Below are 20,431 nucleotides of genomic sequence, written 5' to 3'. Positions count from 1 at the left end.
GAAATGCTCAGCTGGTACTCGGTTCTTCTCGCCTTTCCAGCCGAGGATAGAATAACCGTTAGGACGTTCGAATGGGACACTAATAGAGTAATTACGGCTCACAATGTACATGTATCTTCCCCAATGCTAGGTCACTGCCCCAAATCAGCTGCTACAGTACACAATGACTGCCACAGTCACCCAAGATCCAAGTTCTGTTTAGTGTCAAGTAGTCTTTATTTCAACTTTGAAGCATATGATAATTGTACATTTTTAGCTTTTAGAAACTCATTTATAGATCAATATACTATATTTAATGCGCGATATAAAACCGGTAAACTTTTTCACATTTAAAGTTTAGGAATTTACGTGCAAATCAACAGACAAGCAGTAAAAGACAAAGTTCTGATGAAACAAAAAGATGTTTCATATGCACGAGAACCAAAGCTACGTTTTAGAAATATACTCACTACTTCTCTACCGTGGGGCTTCTTCGAAACAGTCTGTATAAAATATTTGACATGTTATCATCTGCTTTATGTATTGCCCATTTGATGAGACATTTTGTTAAGCAACTCAAAGCCAATTTTGAATCGCATTATTTGAATGCTTTGTAAAAACGTCTCGCAACTATCCTCAGTAAACTGGGGAAAGAATGGGCTCCAACCAAGAAGGCCCCAACAGGCTAGAACCCATACGTAAATATACAAACTGTGTATCACACTCCAAGTGATTTTACAAACAAAATGCACCATTTACTTAAGGTATAAAAAATATTTTGTCGACCTATATATGTAGGTATTCAAATTTAAAACATTTAATGTCTTCAACTAAATGTATAGTGTTTCTGTTACGGACTGCACAAATGACTGCAAAAAGAAAATATATATTCCAAAAAGAGAATGTGATCTTCCACCATTATTTCAGAATCACTAAAGTTTAGAGGGCTGTTTGATCAAAATAACAAAAAATGAATGCCCTTAGATCGATCTGAAATTGAAACAAGTGTTACATTTATGGCAACTTGGGCATAAATCAGTGGGGGAAAGGGAGAATCCCCCCCCAAAAAAAATTTAAATGGGAGAATATTATATTGTTGGCCACCCCCCCCATTTGTTTTATTGCTGAATAAATATTGTGGGCCTACATTTGATTTTACAACTCATAATACATGTGGCTAAGTATGCCTCCAAACTATGGAATAAGAACTCTGGCAAAAGCTTTTGCTCAAAAAATCAATCAACTGGTCAGAAATTGTCTCAGATTGCGCCAGAGAGCATTTAGAATCCTAAACTTTCCAGGACCTTGATCAATCGAGCCCCCGACCCCACTCTGTTTAGGACTTTGTACTATAGGCTCACACTCTTCCCAGGGTCCAATGTTCCCCTCCATCAAACATTTTTCAGAAGTGATCAACGCCATTGATCTGCAGTACAAAAGAGCCAGACTAGCATCAACCAATACAGGATGTCTGATTTGTGAAAACAGACGAGGTGTAAGGTTTTAAAACTTCAACTTGTAAGATGTCCTTTCGTTGGAGGGTGGGTAAAGGAACAAGTAACGGAGTGCTTTTGCAGACTTTTAACATTAAATGTTGGCCAACTTACAAAGGCACTGCAACAATACATGGCAGTGTATGGGCAAATGACGCCACAGTTTGTAACTAAACATCGCCCTCTACACTTCCTGCACACAGCCATTAAGCCTCAGGAGTTGCATTACAGGAAAGCTGTTTTTGTTGAATTTTCTTACTTGTTTCCTTGATAAAAAATGTACACATGTTCAGAGAAGTCTGTGGCTTTGAAAAAACTTGCAGACATAGCGTCACCATATTATCTACCAAACTTAAATCAATGATGATCAAAACATCCAATGCAGCAACTAGCACCCATAATGCATGCATTGGCTAAACAGCAAAGAATAGAAATTACAATGTAATCACAACTTCAACAGCAAAGCAGAGAGGATAATCAACAGGAAAGTCAGTTTTCCTATGGAAACTTGTGCTGAAACTTGGTCTCTGTAAAGACAAACACGGGTCAAAGCGAACAGAGGTCACACGACCATGTTTAATAAAGTTAAAGACAGCAGACCTGAGTGGGATACTTCGACAGAAAGCCATTTTGTTGGCTCATGTTACACATCATATTTTTAAAGTATGCTTAAAGTTAACTATGATAGATTTACAAGTCCGCATATAAATAAGATATGTTGGAAAGTTATGACCAACCACCAGGATAGATGATAATGTACATCAGCCTGAGGCAGGTATCGAAGGCTAACTGGGGCCTGGTGCCAAGTACATGGTGCTACCAAGCACCGAAATAGTTGCTTATAAAAAAAATACTACCCAGTAGCTAAAATGTTAAGTAATTATATTCTGCTTACGACTGGCTCCCAGCTGATTCATGCTTAGCATAACCATGCAGAGCAACATTTCATGCTTGGCAGCTCCACCAAGTTCTTAAGTTGGGCCGTCCAAGTTTGAGAGAAAAACAGTTACTAGTTTGAAAGGGCAGCTACAGAGGTGAAAATTGGTGATGTGCAAATCTTCCAGTTACGGATGATGCAGCTCTACGGTAGATCCTACAGGTTGGGGTTGGTCCACTTGTAGGTTCCCGTGAATTTGAAGTTGTTCTTCTCCAGCAGTTTGTCTGCCTCTGGGGGGCCTCGACTGTCAAAACCAAACAGTAATTCTTGATTAACTGATCAATTTCCTCATTCAAATCTCAAACCGTGTACATTGTACATCATGTTCTGGACAAGCTCTGCAACATTTGCAATCATATCGTGCTCCAGCAGGCAAGAATATGCAGTCCTTTACAGTGGGTACTGCAGTGTTAAGAACACAATAGCACGAGCACAAACGTCAAAGAGCATGCATGGCTTTCATAAGAATGTGCACAAATCTGTGGCATGTCTACACTTTCACCAGATGAACAACAGTATGGCATTTATATGTCATCCAAAATCTCAGTCGCTACCCAGTGGGTACACTCGCTCTGACAATGATTCCCAAAGTAACTTGTTGCTTTTCTAGCGGAGCACACGGGTATTCACTAAATTCTCATGGATGTCCACTCTTTCCTTGTCCTAATCCATAACTCACCTGCCGAAGACGTATTCGATTGGTTTAGGCTTGGCCTTCTCAATTTCATTCAGGACAGGTGTGAAGATACGCCAGGCCTCCCTCAACTCATCACTGGGGACAAAACAAGCATGACAAGATGTCAGAGACAAGAAGGGCACTGCTAAGCTACTTAAACTCAACCACCGTTGTTTCTGTAAAGAACAGTAAATTGAAGAACTTATGGCTGATTGTGCTGCAAGGAAACAAAATGATCTGATATGTTGAACAGGACATAAAAAGACCAAACGCATGCCCTTCGATAGGCTTGGGTGATCTGGACATCCCATCTGCTGGTTTTGGAGAAAAGTAACTAAAATTGTCCAGCAACAAACTACAGTGTATGTGTAGCAATAATTACCTGCGTACAAAGTGGATCTGCAGACCACAGAACACATCTAGGATAAGGCGCTCATAGGCGTCAGGCATCTTCACATCCTATGACGAGCAAAGGCAAGCAGGTTGTACGACAGTTAACTGGGTAACCAATCTCAAGAATAACAGATATACTTCACAAGAATAACTGCGACCTCACAGGACTAATGTGAAAACAGTGAGTGTTTGGCCTATTTGGACCGGTATTAACATGGGTCAAGAGAGAGCTCCTTGCAAGAGCCAACAGACAAATCCTCTGGAGTCTTACAGACAGGAAATAAAAGTCATGTGACAGTATTTTGCTCTAGAAAGTGTCAGCGTCTATATTGGATTTTGACCTCCAAAGGTAACACCCACTTGTGCAGGGTACCAACCGTTACCTTGTATCTGGCTCCATAGGTGAGATCCAATTCTGTCTCCTTAGGAACAAAGGACATTCCTGGCGATTTGGTCATCATCTTGCAGTAGACAGCTTCGTTGGGCTGCACACGGATCACCAGCTCGTTACGCTTGCAGTCACCCGAGAAGATGTCCCCGGGAACATCCTTGAACTGGATTCGAACCTCAGCTTTGCGCTCGTTGAGGGCTTTGCCACATTTCAGAATAAAAGGAACACCTGCAGAGAAAGGCATAAAAAACTTTTGATTTAGAAGGGCATCTGTCTCATATCATAGAATGACAACTTTCATTCAAGATTAAAATTACTCATGATTAGGTCAGAATGAATCCAGATTTGACTGGAGAAACAATTTCACCAGGATGATTTGAGACTTGGCCAGGGTGATCTACGATTTGGCCAGGGTGACCCGAGACTTAGCCAAAGGGGCTTCAGACTTGGCAAAAATAACTTCAGCCTTTACCAGTGACGTGTGATTTGACCTGAATGATTGAAGACTCGACCAGATTAACATGATACTTGACCAAAGCAACTTGAGATTTGCTCAGAGTGACTGAGAAACCAGGGACTTGAAAAGCGTGGCTTGAGACTCCACCAGAATTACTCAAGACCTAGCATAGATGACTTGGGACTCAACCTGAGTGACTTGAGGCTCAACATATGAGACTTGAGACTTTTGAGAGACAGTATGGCCAACGACAACCAACGTACCATCCCATCGTTCATTGTTGATTCTGAAGACAGCCGCAGCAAACGTGGGCGTAACAGACCCTCTGGGCACTGTAGGGTCCTCCAGGTAGCCCTCCTTAGCTTCCCCCTCTCCGTCCGGGTTGCCCACGTACTGCCCCAGGACCATGTCCTCCAGCTTCAAGGGTGGGATGCACTTGCTGACTTTCACCTGTCGGGGCAGAGCAAGAAAGCCTGTAGGTTTGTTTTTTGGTTTTCTATTTGAAAACACAAGGGACTTCTGTCATCAAGATTCAGCGAGGAATGGCTCTGGACAAGCCAAGGGATGGCAGGGGGGAGGGAATGGCTTACAAAGATCTGGTAACATGGACATCACCGGAATTTCGTCCGAGGGTGGAGGGGTCAAACATTAATCAACAGCAAACTGACCAGTCATTAGCGATGGGTTAGGGGATAATGCTACAATTTTTCCAAGCAAATTGGTGATTCTAATCCCTTTCCTCTTTGTCTTCATTTATTTCAGTTTCTTCCTTTTCTTTTGCTCTTTTTAATTTTCCCAATTTTGGGGGAAAGGAATGGGCAAACACTCCCATGTCTCACAGCCAATTATTTCAGAACTCAGGTTTGGAAACTTTCCTTAGTTTTAGACAATTCCAGGTTTAACCACATGCTGCCGGGTGCTTTTAAAAATGCAGTGCACACATACGGACGATTTTCAAGACTTTCAGTTTTCAAAACTTCTTCATCTCTCTTAAAGCCATATCTCCCTGTGGGAACTTACTTAAGTATTTATGTAAGTTCCCACAGGGAGATATGGCTAACAGAGATAAATAAGTTGCCAGGGGAATCCCTGTACAAGGTCAGGAACATCATAAAGCGTATCGATATCAGTTTTCAAAATTCTTCAGTAATTCATCATTCTATTCAATGGACGTTTACACCCACACGAATGACTGTTTGGTGGCTACTCTAAGCGGACAGGCAACCTTCATTGACTCCTGAATATTTCAGCTAGGCCTGCCGTCCTGTAAAGAGAGCCCAAAATTGTGAGGTGTTGCGTAATTTCCTTTGTACCCAGTGAATGCAAGTGGCGTCTTTTCAAACGCAACTGGATCAGCATACAGCAGTGCTGTGTCACTTATCAATGGGGCCCTGAAGCACTTTTATCCGCGGTGCTAATCCACCGGTGCACTATGCCCAAAACAGTGGTATACTGTTTAAAAACAGTGAGGGATTACCTTCAAAAAATGCAAGCCGAAAAATGATGGCAATTCCCAGCAGCAGGTCTTTTTGTCCCGAGTACTGTCTTTTGTTACACGGACCAGCTCTTTTGTCCCATTTCGGGCAACCCGGCTCTGCATATAAACCCATGGTGCTCGAAACTGGGTTCCCCAGCAGCAAGTGCTTAACCATTGCTAACCAAAAGGATCAGACAGGAGCTATTCGGAAAGCAGTATGCAACAGCTATACAGCCCCTTCACACAACTTGGTTCAACCATAAAATCAGTGGTTGTTGAAAATATTCATCCACGCCACATCATGATCTACCTTTTCATCGCGCATATCATCAGCGCTAGAACTGGTGGGCTTCTCCATGGCAACCAACGTCAAAATCTGGAACAAATGATTCTGCATCACGTCCCTGCAAAAATGTGAACAAACCATAAAACTTTCAATAACCCAAGAAATTATCAACAAAGATGAGTTTCACTCTGTACTCTGATCTTTCCATCCTAAATCACAATCTGTTTTCTGAAGTTAATATGACAACAGTCGTGTTGCCTCAATTCAACAAAAAGACTAAAGGTTCTTACTGAACTCATAGTAAAGACTTTGATAAGTACAGCTTGAAGTTACCAACTAACACCTTACCTAATGATGCCAAACTCATCAAAGTAGCCCCCTCGTCCACCCGTGCCTATTGGCTCCTTGAAGGTAATGATCACACTGGCGATGCTGTCACGATTCCAGACAGGACCAAACAGCCGGTTGCCAAACCTGTTGACCAATTCAAGTGAAAACAAAAATGCACAGTTCAACTTCTTTCAGGACAAAATGCTACAGAAGCACTGGCAATCTAGCCAAAGATTTTTACTTCCAGTTTGCTTCAATGACTCGCCAACGGTATTATTTTGGCGGAAAATTTAAAAATTTTGAAAATGGCAAGTACATACATAGGGTCCACAGTTTACACAGCCTAACATCATAAATACTTATAGATACTTTGAACAGCATTTGTGTATTTCTTATCACAACTTCATATTTTTCAGCACCCTGGTGTGGGTCCATGGAGTAAGATTTGTAATGACAACAGGCCATGCACTACCTCCAAGTTCAAAGTTCAACGCACAGTCTACCTCCACAGACTTCTCGGACTTTGTGTGTGTGCACAAAATAGATAGGCGACAGATGTGTTTTACTGTCAACCGAAGGCATGATTCAAGGCATGCTTATTAATGGTTTGACCCGTTAACTGAGTTGGTTTATACATGTACAAGCAAACAAATTATGTCTACATGTGATAGCGATTAAAAACCTTGTGTGACCTTTGACCCCATCACCAGCGACCACAAAGATAACAAGATAAGAACCCTACCTGAGAATCATAATATTCTGCACCATCTCCTTGCCCAGGTAGTGATCAATACGGTACAGCTGCTCCTCACTAAACAGCGCCTTCAGGTGATTGGACAATTCATTAGAGGACTCCAGATCACGGCCAAAAGGCTTCTCAACAATCACACGAGACCAGCCCCTGAAAAAAAATTAGAACAAAAGCAAAGTAAGGAGCCACAAGTTTACACATGACTAACAACTTCTGTCCAACATTGTTTGCTGTTGAAATTGACAAATTCTACTTAGCTTATGGCTCTAAAAACAGACCAAACTCAAACATCATACATGTATCTAACATCGGACTGATCAAATATGAAACATTTCATTTTCATGTGCCCGCCGGAGGTCTTCAGATGTTGATCTAGGAAGAAATCCTTCATACAGGCTTCAGTACTAGACACCCAAATACATGTACTACCGGTGTCTTCAAAGGGGGTGGGGAGTGACTGGGGTGAAACTCCCGAGAGGGCCAAGCGGTGTGCATATTAATTTGATGAGTAAAATAAAAGCCAATCGATTCCAGCTAGTATGCAGACTTTATACATTTCGCAATTTCAAACAGACAGAGCACACTGGGGGCACAGACATCTGCTCGGGGGCAGGGGATGTTCCCCTCCCCCGAGCCCCTACCCCCATATCATTACACCACCGAGTTGCTTGCAGGAAGAGAGAATTTGATCAAACAGAATGTTCTAACACCCCTTACGTGGGGGACATGCAGTGGGTCTTGATGTGCTTGGTGACATCCTTGAAGACGCTGGGCGGTAGGGCCAGGTAGAACAGCCTGTTGGCCTTGCAGCTTCCTTCTAGTCCCGTCAGGACCTCGTTGAGGTTTTCAAAGGCCGAGTCATCCGTGTACGACCCCTTCACGTAGCGGTTGGCGGCAAAGAACTTCTCCAGCTTATCGGCTTCACCATCTTTCAGCTGGATTTAAAGATGGAATAACAACCTTTTTACAAATATTGAGATCAAAAATTCCAGATATACATACATGTATAAAAATTCACCTTTTTCGAAGATTTTATTTTCCTGCTTTTGAAATAATAGATGCTTGACTTCTAAAATAACGATACTACCTGTATTGAAATGTGGGAAAAATCTGTATACTACTAAAATCAGTGAATTAATATTACTTATATTTATCCCAAGTGTAACTTGGTAGAAATAAATCCAACAATTTCTGAAGGCTTAGTCCTTAAAGTCTACAGGCATATTTGGAAATTTGAAATCAATACTTTGCAAATAATGAGACAAACAACATCTGCAAAAGTGAACACATGATTGCAATAACAATTCAAGTCACCATTTCCAAGCTTATACCAAGAAATGTACATGTATAAGTGCTTGCTTTCTGCACCCAATATGTGATTGCAGTATCTCAAATGTTGATGTCATGCTTTGGGTCAGGAATATCAGGTTACACTTTTGTGCTGTCCAACAACTGTGCCTCACTGTTTCATGTGCATCATTGTGCAGTAAACCAAATGCTATGAAGAGGACTGCACAAAAGACCCTGTGTCATTTTGTGCTGGCAACCAACTGTGTATACACTGAACCTGTGCATGTTTGTGTTCCATATAGAAAACACATGCAAGAGAGTGACTGTGGGCATTCATGCATATTTGTGCTGTTAAACCACAAGAGAGTTAAAGACTACAGGCAACATGATTCACAGTCACGCTTCCAAGCCCTGCAATATGAATAAATAAACCCTTTCAATTACTTATATCTGGACTTTGAATTTGCTGAAGGAACTTGCATTACAAATCCTGCAACGGGGCCAATTTTCTTAGCACTGGAAAACATTCCCCAAGTCCAAAAAATGAATTTACCCGTGAAATGACTTGCAATATACAGGTACAGGTATGTCACTCGTGACTGCTGTCACGTTTGTTTTTCCTTTTTTTTTACAATGCAGCTCCATGACCCTTGACCCCAGACATCCTTGGAAAAGAATGTTTGCGCTCATGTGACAGACCTGGAGGTCAAGTGTGCATTACAAAATAAGTGTCTGTGTAGCAGTAAGATGGCTAACTCATTATTTCTTCTGCCCAAAATCTATGGCTTACTTAATTTCATCTTACCTTTAAATATGGAGTAGTTCTTGATTTGATGTCGCCAATGGAGAGAACCGAACGGGCAAACCCAACAAACAAGGTCTTTTTCGGCAGCAAACCATCTTTATATAGCCACCTGGAGTGGAAATAAAAACCAACCACCACCACGAGATTTAACATGGCAATTGAAGGAGGGCCTAACTGGTTGTTCAAAATTGCAGGATAGCGTAGGATAAATGCAATAAGCTTTAGAAGCTGAAAGAAAAGGTTATCACTCCCCATGTCCCTCAAATTACAGGAAACTGAATCTAGTATTTTACCATACTGGCATGGCCTCAACAAAACAAGGGCACCCAATATTCACGCCATGTCTGAATTTATTAGTGCATTTGCTAGCAGCTGGCAGTGCAAACTACAAGCATGAAGTACCGGTACATGTGCATGTAGCATGCCTGAGAACAGGTAAGCACACCGCTTGGGCCCTCCTTGCCCTCAGTTTCTGTTAATCAAATTTTACATGTGCATTACTTGTCCATTTTCTCAATCTGTGGATTTTTCACAAGTCTGAATATTTAATTTGACCTCAATCAGAAAATAGGTCCTTTTGACTTCCGTGAGTCTCATAATGCATATGGCAGGGCTAAAAGGCTTGCTTGTTGGGTACCACCAGTTGGGAATATTCTTAATGCAGAGCTGGACCATTTGAGACCAAAGGGGGAAAAAAACCAGTTGAATTCCACAGATAAAAACTCACCACAGCGTGGGGTAAATCTTCTTCTTTGCAAGGTCACCCTATGTAAATTAAAACCAAAAGTGACAGAAACTATCATTCAGCAAAGTTATGTTGTAATTACAGTGTGAAGGGATTTAAACCGGCAACCCTTTTTTTAACACAAATCTTCAACAGAATACTACACTCACCGATGCACCGAGGATGATGAAGATGTGAAGATCGTCACCACAAGCCTCGTTCATCGTCCCCTGGATGATGCTCAGACCCTCCTGGCGATTCTGAATCAAATGTCAAATTCAACCGAATCAGCAACAATACGCATGTACATGTACATTTATCGATGTCAGCAAGCCTTTGGCACCCAAGATCACCTCATCTGGAATCTGCCAATATGTCTTTAGTGAAACACTGCACATATATACACTAGTTGTTACATGTAAAGTACATGTAGGTATGGTACAGCATCAACAGGAATAGAAAAAAACATCAATGTGGAACACAAAGCTCCATGCATTTATATTCTGCCATGCATGTTTGCTGGTACCAAGTTGGATGCTACCTAGTCAAACCAGAGGAAATGCTCCTTGCTAACACCTTAACTACCAGTGCATGTACATCATACAAATGCAGTTTTTAGAGGTTGACATAACAATTTTCACTTCTCTAAATCTTCAATCAACCCAATGCCAGCATCACCTGAAGAAATGATAAACATCACAGGACTTTACCAAAGTTGCCTCGTGAACTTGAACCAAACAGTGAGTGGAACCTAACACCTTGGTTCATAGGATTGCACAGAGAGTCAGCAGCTCCTAATCACGCTGAACTTACAACTCTTCACAAGACAAGTGAACCGGCCACACATTCTCCACAAATATTTATAGAGAAGGAACACCAACTCAGCATTTCATTACACATTAACTTCACACTCAGGTAGCAACTGCAAAGCCTGCTCTCTAATGATCTGTCCTTGTCAATACAAAACACTCCGCATGGCCCTCGTCCCTAGTGAATAATTGTTAGAGAACTTCTGCTTACTCATCATCCCAACTCCTCCAGAGTTGTCAATGTTGCCTTGTAAGCCGTAATGTTCCAAAGCTGCAAAGCAATATGCCCACCCTCCCAAAGTTCAATATTCAAACATGTACAAGTACCTGACACACGACCTACGAGCGTGCACTCCTATGCTGAAAAGCACTGCAACTATGGCCCCACACACCAAAGAAAACCCAGCTTATCACCACTTCTGACCTGCATGCACAACAAAGTGCCCAACTATATATAGAGTATTTCATGACACAAAACTGCAAACTTTTTCAGCAGCTGCAGGCAGGCAGGCAGCCTACATGCATCTGGAAACTGGCATTAATGACAGGTTCCCATTGGTGATTTACATTTGCATTTACGCCGTATCTGTCACGTGCAACCAATCCCATCCAAAAGTCCAGCATCTAGGAAAAGAAGCACAGACTGCCTGGCTTTTACCAGACTCACTTGCGTGTATACACTTGCTCTCAGCTTCATTCTCTCAGCTGCATCTGTCGTTTGAAATCACCATCAGCATATGCACATTAATCATACATGTGCTGGCTGCACTTTTATCAACCATTGGAAGGGCTCTATCGGGACCACTTAATCCCTCACGAACTAATTCAATATCTGGTCAGGAAATTGCCCTAACAAGATGTACATCCAAGGCATGGGCTACAGCTCTTCAAAAAAAACAAATCTTGTACCCCTAACTTTGTATGCGTACACATACCTTAAGAACCAGCAAGAACTGTTGCTTCAGAGCTTGCAAGAACTTCACTGACTTTATCTAACGATGGAACCTTCAATCTGTGAGTGGAAGCTTACTGTTCTTCATTTATCAAGGCTTTTTTCCCATTTATTACCGGCCGTCAGTTTATTTGGTTATCATTTATTATTAGATTTCTGGCCAAAAACAACATATGGTGCATGCAGGAAAATTAAAAAGTCCCATACGTAATTCTACATAAATGCTGGTGCTACAATGGATAAAATATTGAAACAAACTAGTCCTACCATGAGCGGGACCAAAAAAACCAAAAAATATTATTTAACAATTTAAGAACATGGAGGCAGAGTCTGCAGATCAGTTTGCGAATGTGTGGAATGACAGTTTGGGGACTAATCCATCATGTGATGAGTGTACCGAGGTCCTTCTACTTCAGCAGATGATGAGCGTGTGGTTGAAATTGAAATCAGTTTTAATCTGGCAGCGGAGTCAAGTAGTGATCCATGTCTGGCCGGCATTACTGGCTGCATGTACATGTACATGTACCCAGTATATAGAATTGAGATGATTCAAGACTCACCCTTGGTATCATACAACCATAAAAAACTGGCTGAAATGCAGTAACTGTGGCAAGTAAACCATACAGATATCCCAAGCTCCACAAATGTTTTTTTTTCCCACAGTACAATGTGTACATACGTAGTTTCATGCATGTTGCTTCTTACATGTAGTTTTACCTGTACACATGATGTACCTGACTTCCTGAAATGGAAAGCTACATAAATGCAAAACATAAGAAAATATTTACAGATGAAAAATTACACCATCAAATACGGCTAAAATATTTTGCTTCGAACAAGACTTGTTGACATGTGCTAGTACATGTACATGTACATAAAAATGTACCAGGTATTACATGTGCAGTGTACATGTGCATGTATGTACCGTATGTACATAAGACTACTCCAGCATAACTACTGATCCTTGAATGATAGATTCCAACCAAGAAATTTCAGGAAATTATAGTTAAAACTGGTTTCAAGAACAAATTAAAATTAGATCCTTAAAATGTGCATTCGCCAGGAAAACTCCCCCATGTACATGTAGATACTCTTTTAAATTAAAGAAGAAAGAATTGCATCCTTTCAATGCATATGATAATTTGTACTGGTACTGGTACATCTAGCATTATCCCTTGTCCAGAGTACTGTATGGTGTTGCCCGGTTTTTAGTGACCAAAGAGTTCTACAGCTCCTGTTGGGATGAGCCATTAGGAAAGAATGGCATTTCATTCATGAATTTTGGACACTGTACCAGTACCCAGGTGTCCTTATTCAGTTATTGGATAATAAATTCAATTAGGTACAAATATGCCCTTTGCCATTTGTCAAGCCGGGAAAAGAATGGACAAATGTAAAATGTGCAAAGATTTCACAGGATTTCAGGTTTGGGTTACTACAGTAGTTGGCACTATAGGCCTAAACTTGGTGCATGCATGCATGCATGCATACTGTACATGGGATCTTAAAATTACATAGTACATGTACATGTACTAATTGTAGTGTACTTCTTGAGTATCTGTTGAGTATTTGTACCACCAGCAATTGGAACTTGAGTATCAAGTGGGAAATATATAAGTATTATCCCAGTATTATTCAAAGCACATCACCTAGTCAAACAAGTTTTATTTGACATATGTACAAATAACATATATATTAATGAAGACATACATGATACATGTACATGTATACATGTAGTACATGTACTGTACATGTTAGCCGATATTACCCACACATACATGTAAACGTGTATTTCATGTGCAGAGTCACAGAGTTTAATAAACTACATTTGTACCCACCCCTAGGTTCAATGTCTGAAGACAGCAGATATTGGCAATTTTTTTATGGATTTTTGAGCTCTCCTCTTGCCCGTGATTCTGGATTATGCACTGATTTTCACACCTGGGTGGTTATGATCATGCCCCTGGGCCTTTGCCCATTTAATCATAGGGGACGGAAGAGGCAGGGACGTACCGTATTCCGTCACGACATCTCCATTCTCCAATAAACCACATGCTGTATACATGTACCAGTACAGTGTACCAGTAATCCAACCAAATGAATCTTACTTCCATTTTTTATTTTTTCTATTTCAGTTTGAACTTAGAAAAACCAAACTGAACCCTTTTGACTTGATATACATGTACATGTCACTGAGTTTGGCATCCTGAAAAAAATGGACTAGCAATATATGCGATTAAGAAGTGTGGATGGTTTTGTAAAGACTTGCCAGATTCTCTCAAAGGCCTTAACTCAAATGTGGCTCTGGCAAAAAATGGTGCATTACAGTTTAAAGGTCGAGTCAGAGCTCGTTTTCAGCAAAATCAAAATATTTTGTGGGAAAACAAAACAACTAAACATGTCACCTTTATTTTTAATCTGAATTACATTTTGCCATTTACATGTAGCACTTTCTAGCTTTTCAACTTTAAAAAAAGATTAAGACTGAATAGATTTTACTCCTTTAAAAGATGAAAAATGTAAAGATACCAAAAATTTGACAGTTTGGTTCTCCGTTTTTCATGAACTTGAGAAGTTAATATTCAATTTACAAGTCCACAAATTATTTAGAAGTACATAGTATTTATAAAACTTTATTGAGCACGTAGTCTTGAAATGTCATCACTTACCAAATATTTTGAAAGTTTTCAATGCATTTAAAGATCCCCAGTCTGTTTTCAGCGATGAAAAACAAAGAAGCATGCCATGAGTTTTCTTGATGAAGGGCTCAGATTTATATAGCAAACATAGATCAACATTTCAAGGTGTTCAAGGTTAACCACGAGAACAGGATTTGACATTGTTTAACCAAGGGTCAGCCCCTGAATGTCCTGGTTGTGTGGTTATTTTATACACAGTGCACATGTACACTGTATACCATACAATTGATGCAATGCAGAACAAACCACCCACCCACTTTTTATCCTGAGTTCACTGCCTTGATATCAAGAAACAGGAAAATCCTGTTTGGTTTTCAATGAGCATGGTCAACGGTGCAGCACGTATATGTACATATACATGTACGTGTACATGTCCAGGCACATGTATCTATGCAGCAGCCAGGGTACGGAATGTGTTATGTACATGTACAAAACTTGCATTGTCATGCAGGAGTTGAAGGTTAAGAGGAGAGCAGTGACTTGTCTGGGCAAGGTTCAATTTCTAAAAAGTATTCAACTGCATATTCACGGATTCCGTTGAAGACAAATTGAAGATACTGTACCATGTACATGTAATGTATAGCCCACCTCACAAAGAAGACAATAAATGCATGTACATGCAGGCTACATGTATAAATGCTTTCTTGTGCTTGTTTATAATGAAGTAGTGCATGTACTGTACATGTATGCACACGGCACATGGAAAGGAAGGCAAGTTTAACATTTGTTTAATTAATAAAATATTTGGTAATACGGAACAATTTAAGGAATGGTACTCATCGGCTGCTTGAAAGTCTATAATGCAGGCATGCATTTGGGAAGACAAGGGGAAAAAACAAGGAAATTTCTCAAGCTTTGTGAATAAAAACTGGAAAAGGAAACAATTTTCCTAGAAATTAACAGTACAATATCCAGCAATATTTTCATTTTGCACACACCTACCTGTATACGGTACATGTACCTATAATTGAAAATTAAACCGTCAACTGCACACCAATCCTGCTCTGGACCAGGTTGAGATTTTTCAAGCCCGGTTGAAAATTGTTATTGCTCATTTCTGGGTTGAACTCGCCCCGATAAGCTCGGTATGCATGATACAAGTGTGAAACAAAGTCAGGTTGAATGCAGGGGTGAAAAATTCCATTTTCAACATAGAGCAGTCATGGGTTCACCCAGGGTCGAGTTCAACCCAGGCTGAGAGGCGGTAGTGTGAAAAGGCCTTAAAAACTACATGGGTTGTTGTCATTCCGCATACAGTGTTTGCCTTTTTGCAGGCCAATTGGTGGAATGAGATATACACTGTACACCAACCTCTTCTTGGCTGAAGCTAGCTCACTTTTTCAAACATGCCTACATGAACATCAATCAAGAATACATTGTATATGCCAATGTACAGTGCACAATCAAGTTCCCTGCAAAGACATGAAAAGGTCCCTACATGTGCATGTAGGCCTATGTATGTCATGCCTGTCCAACAGCCACCAGGCCGGCATGGCTACTACAAGTAGGCCTAACCACAATCGATTTCTGCCGTGTGCTAGCCCAGGGATGGATCCAAAACCAAATTTTCAGGTTGGAAATGTGTGTGGGTTTAATGGGGGGGCTTGAAGTTCATCTTAGAGAGTCTAGGAATGTGGAGAGTTTTAAGAGCGGGCTGAAGATGCACCTTTTTAACAAGCATTTTTGGTTTCTTAGAAATGATTTTAATTATGGTACATGTTATATTTATTTATTCATATTTTGATGTACAGCACCTGGGAGCAGCTTGATGGATTGGGCGCTTTATAAATGTCAATTATTATTAGGCCCTATTAATAGTATTATTATTATTATAAATGCAATTTGTGGGGTAATTTTTAGGGGTGATGAAATCAATTATCCGATTGTGTCATCTGGAATTAGACATAGGGCCTACATTGCAATAAACATTGTTTTTAAAAAGTGCACATCTGTTGTTCATGTTTGTCTCGCTTTTTGCGCAAAATGTATCGCATTTGGCGATGCGAATCCAGCTACATTTATTTCCATCAATGACATGACTGACAGGGATAAATGCTGCACAATCTGTCTGTCAAATCACAGAAAACCCGGATGTTTCTCTTTGCATAAAAGACAGCAGAGCCTACCTGTGTTCCACTCTTAGCCATTTTTTACTGGTGTTGTAACAGTCCGAGGCAGAATTTCAGGATAGTTGAGGCAAAGCAGTCAATAGAAACTGCAAGTCACTCGGACTCACTCGCGCACTCTCAACGAATGAATGATCGAACACGTGGAATCGGTGACCGATGTACACGACACGAAGGCGAACTTTGCGAGTGGCTTAAAGTTGATTCAAATTCTGACCAAGAACAAGCAATAATCCTGAATATAGAAGCTTTATTTTAACACCAAATTTCTGCTAGCATAGCTACTATACATGTAGCTGGTTGGCCCGGACAGGACCAGCCACAATCACTTCCTCATCCGATGCTTTTTTATGTAAATTTGGTGTCCTTGTTACATATGTACATGTATTTGCTTGCGAGGTCTGGCAGGTACGTGCATGCAGATTGGCCACTTGTACTGTGTACCCTTTTGGTACGGATAGCACGAATGGACATCCAATACAGATATTGAGACGATGGTCATGACGACTCAGGTTGTCGTTGGCGTCTGGAGAAAAAGTCGCTGTACAAAACAATTACATGCTGTTGTTGATGTAATGTTACATCACTGGCAGATCCAGGGGGCAATGGTGCCACGCCCCCAGAAGCGAACCAGTTTTGACAAAATATAGAGAAAAGTTTTTGAGATAGGTCGGGTTTTCGGGGGGTCACGCTTCCTTTTAAAGCCGTGTAACTCGGAAGCCCCAAATGAGCCTCACTGCTCCAAAACACCATTAGGGCCTAAAGGTTTCATTAAAATGTCTTATGGGGGATTTTTGCTCCTCCAAAAACAAGTGGACATCCGTGTTTATGATCGTTTTTGTGGGCATGTACTTGATTTCTGGACATCCCAGGACTGCCCGCTGACTGAGATGAAGCACGTACTTTAGTGGTAATTAATCCTTTGGTTATTACCCTCTTGAGAACTCCCCATGAAAGTCGTCAAGAGGCTTGAGAGTAGCAAATTAAGCTAAATCACTCACGGCTTTCCGTATTGCTTGTGATTAGGCCCTATGCAGACTCGATGTTACTTCCTCTCGGTGTTTGAGAGAAAGGATGGCCGTAAACATCGGCTTCAGTGGTACATGTATGACTCAGCAATATTGCAAGAATCTATGACAGCGTCACTTCGTAAAACGGACTTAGCGGCAAAAAAACTGGCAGCTATACCTGATGCAGTCTTGGAACCGGCCAGTGAAGAGGTTTCAAGATACTACAGGTTTGAGACCAAGTTATTAAAGCACATAAGTTCCCTTATGTCATTTGCCTTCCCAAGAATATCGGAACCAAAATGAGCAATTCTTCACACCTTCATGATGCAACTGGCTACTGAGCATGTATCCACGTCACATGGCATGCAGGACAAGATGTCTACTTCTTCAAACGAGACAAAGTACATGCACATCATGGAAGATCGAGTTCCATAAACTGATAAAGTACACGAACGCCATTCATTCTTCCCTATAGCGACTTAACCGTCAGAAAGCAAAAACATGTCCAGAAAAGTTCAATTTAGGAGGGGAAATACCAAGTCATTTACTGGGAAAACACTTTTTAAGAATTTTTAAGACCAGTCTCATAGGTTTTTTCCGCACAGGGTGTCAAGCGGCGTTCGTGATATGGAACTCTTTCCACTGGTTGTTGGCAAGTTGTCGCACCCAAACTTGCTCAGAAATTACAAGCAAATTGCCCTCCACTGGTCTTTTGAGTCAGTGACCCCTTAGTTACGGACGGATCCAGGGGCGGACCAATGGATGTTAGGCTCCATACCCCTTGTCCCATCCCCTTGGCCGCGGCTAATTAACACAGAGGCTGTTTTACCAAGTTAGAGGGTCGACGTCACTCTAATGTGCCAACCAACGCCCGTCTACCCGGCAGGACCTTCATTGCGCCATTTTTTGTCTTAGTTTCCGGGTACGGCACTAATGTGTTGTATTGGGTATAGGCCTGACGTTAAAGCTTTGCTTGAAGTGATTTTTTTTTCAAAGTGATAAAGATTTTGTGTCCCATGCAATGTACCCATAATCCGGCAGGGGATTACTACATACATGTACATCATGTTCATGGCTCATCAGTGAAGCCCATGGCAATAGTTTAAACCATGGAGGTAGGAAAAGATCGAAAGGCTGGCTCTAGTGCAGTGTAGGTTCCTACGATAATTTAAAATCCTATTGCAGTATCTATTGACATTCCGGAAACAAATCTGGAAGGCCCCTTGAAACGATCACGATGCAGAGCTGGACTGATTTTAATCAAGTTGGTTATACTGGCGCTGTGATTTGGGTATTTTTGTTTTTTCGCTTGCCATTATCGCCTCCACTTCGTTGCTAGCGCTACGCACCGCTGAAGATAGATTAAACTGCATGCCGCAGTGCAGTTTCATGTAGAGGGCAGCATAACAGCAAAAAACGTATGGGCGGTTGTTATCCGGCTCCACCCAAATTCGACCGTTCAAAAAAAGGCATGCCAACTTTGAGGACACGTTCACTTCTTCTCTCTCATTTTGCGCTTTAAAATACCTTTTCAGCTTCTAATTCAGCTTGACGGTCGGCCATTTTGGCGTTGGTTGGTTGGCTGGATGTCGGTTGACTTGATGGGTGCTGGTGGGTTGGTTTTTGCTCCGATGGTGACTGTGTAGTTTTTCCCCGCGGTGACTTGCCTTTCGCTTGCTGCTGTTGCCTTTTCTTCTTACCGGCAGACGCGCTATTGCCCATAGGGGGCATGGATGTAAAGGGGTACTAATCCTCGCGGGCACTCGGGCTCACGAGCATGCACTACTGTGGAATTGGTATTGAAAGGGCAATTGCAGAAACTTCAGGGGAATCCTGCCTCAGACAGTCTGATCACCGGCAGGAATGACTAACAACAGCCGGCATACGCGACAGCTAGTAGTTACGACTTCACAATAGATTTCCCCCCTTTTACTATTACATGTACAGTGTACTAGTGCCGGTAAGCAAATTGGCATTCAGCCGGTGAGTTTCGGATGAATACTCCGACGTAGCAACAACACAGAAAATCAGCGGGCTACGTGCACCTGTGTACAATACAAAGGTCATGGAGGCCTCTTAACAGGCCACAATGGATTTCATGCTTGAGCTGTTTAGGATGAGTCGAGTTTGGAATAACCTTGTTTGCATACGAATTTTCGTTACGCACACGCGTCAGCAGAATGAAGCTTGAAAATCGACCTCGCTAGCGGCCTTGGAGCTGGCCTTCATTCGAGGCCATTCCAACAACCTTAAGCGTCTGCGGGATATAAGGGCTCTGTGATGCCGTATGGTAGTGCAAATCGAATGGAAAAGCAAATTCGCTTAACAGAATTCACTCGAATACACCTCTTGCGTTAAGGCGGAGTCAGAGGCTGTTCTTTGTTATTTCAATTTAATTACGATGAATGCACAAAAGGTTTACTCAAGCCTATCCTATCGTACGCAGGGGGTCTATACAGCACTCCCTGGGACAGACGTGCATGAAGCACACCGCTTGAAAAGGCTACATGGAAAACTCAACCCATGATCAAACCATCACACCAAACTGAAAACCCACAAGAGTACATAAGGTCAATCACTCAACTCAGTTTGTAACACCAGCCACAAACTCAGAAGTGTACAAAACTATATTTTCCCCGTACAAACAAAGCATGTAATAGTCTCCACCCTACTCTATTATTATACAAAAGACGCAGTTAAATTTAAAATAGTTCTTTTCAAAAATTTTCGTAGTAAGTCGCCATCTAACCTCCACCACCTCAACTACATGTAATATGTTGGAGGAACTACTAACCAACAATGCATTTCTTTATGACAGAATGAACATTCCACAAACATCCAAAGGG

At 41.4% G+C, this 20,431-nt stretch overlaps 2 protein-coding genes across 6 annotated transcripts in view; both read right to left on the bottom strand.

Annotated features, from left to right (window-relative positions):
- The window catches only part of LOC110990174 (ATP-binding cassette sub-family C member 9-like), an 85,473-nt gene that overhangs the window by 17,332 nt on the left and 47,710 nt on the right, over positions 1-20,431 (bottom strand). The gene's annotated exons all lie outside the window — the stretch shown is intronic.
- On the bottom strand, positions 193-19,689 carry g6pd (glucose-6-phosphate dehydrogenase). 5 transcript variants are annotated; one of them, XM_022255030.2, is made up of 13 exons: positions 19,113-19,689; positions 10,160-10,249; positions 9,993-10,030; positions 9,266-9,374; positions 7,888-8,105; positions 7,162-7,320; positions 6,438-6,563; positions 6,114-6,207; positions 4,590-4,776; positions 3,862-4,097; positions 3,468-3,544; positions 3,089-3,181; positions 193-2,653 (listed from the first exon to the last, which is right to left on the bottom strand). In XM_022255030.2, the coding sequence occupies exons 1-13, from the start codon at positions 19,314-19,316 to the stop codon at positions 2,566-2,568; spliced, it is 1,719 nt and encodes a 572-aa protein (XP_022110722.1). In that variant the 5' UTR covers positions 19,317-19,689; the 3' UTR covers positions 193-2,565. The 5 variants fall into 5 exon arrangements, with proteins under 5 accessions (XP_022110722.1, XP_022110723.1, XP_022110724.1 ...); XM_022255031.2 differs by lacking the exon at positions 19,113-19,689 and adding an exon at positions 16,576-16,958; XM_022255032.2 differs by lacking the exon at positions 19,113-19,689 and adding an exon at positions 14,420-14,443.

Source organism: Acanthaster planci, linkage group LG04 (genome assembly GCF_054643075.1).
Source record: "Acanthaster planci isolate LZ-2023a linkage group LG04, COTS_SCS, whole genome shotgun sequence".
Lineage (NCBI taxonomy): Eukaryota > Metazoa > Echinodermata > Asteroidea > Valvatida > Acanthasteridae > Acanthaster > Acanthaster planci.
This window is presented reverse-complemented; position numbering and strand designations above follow the sequence as displayed.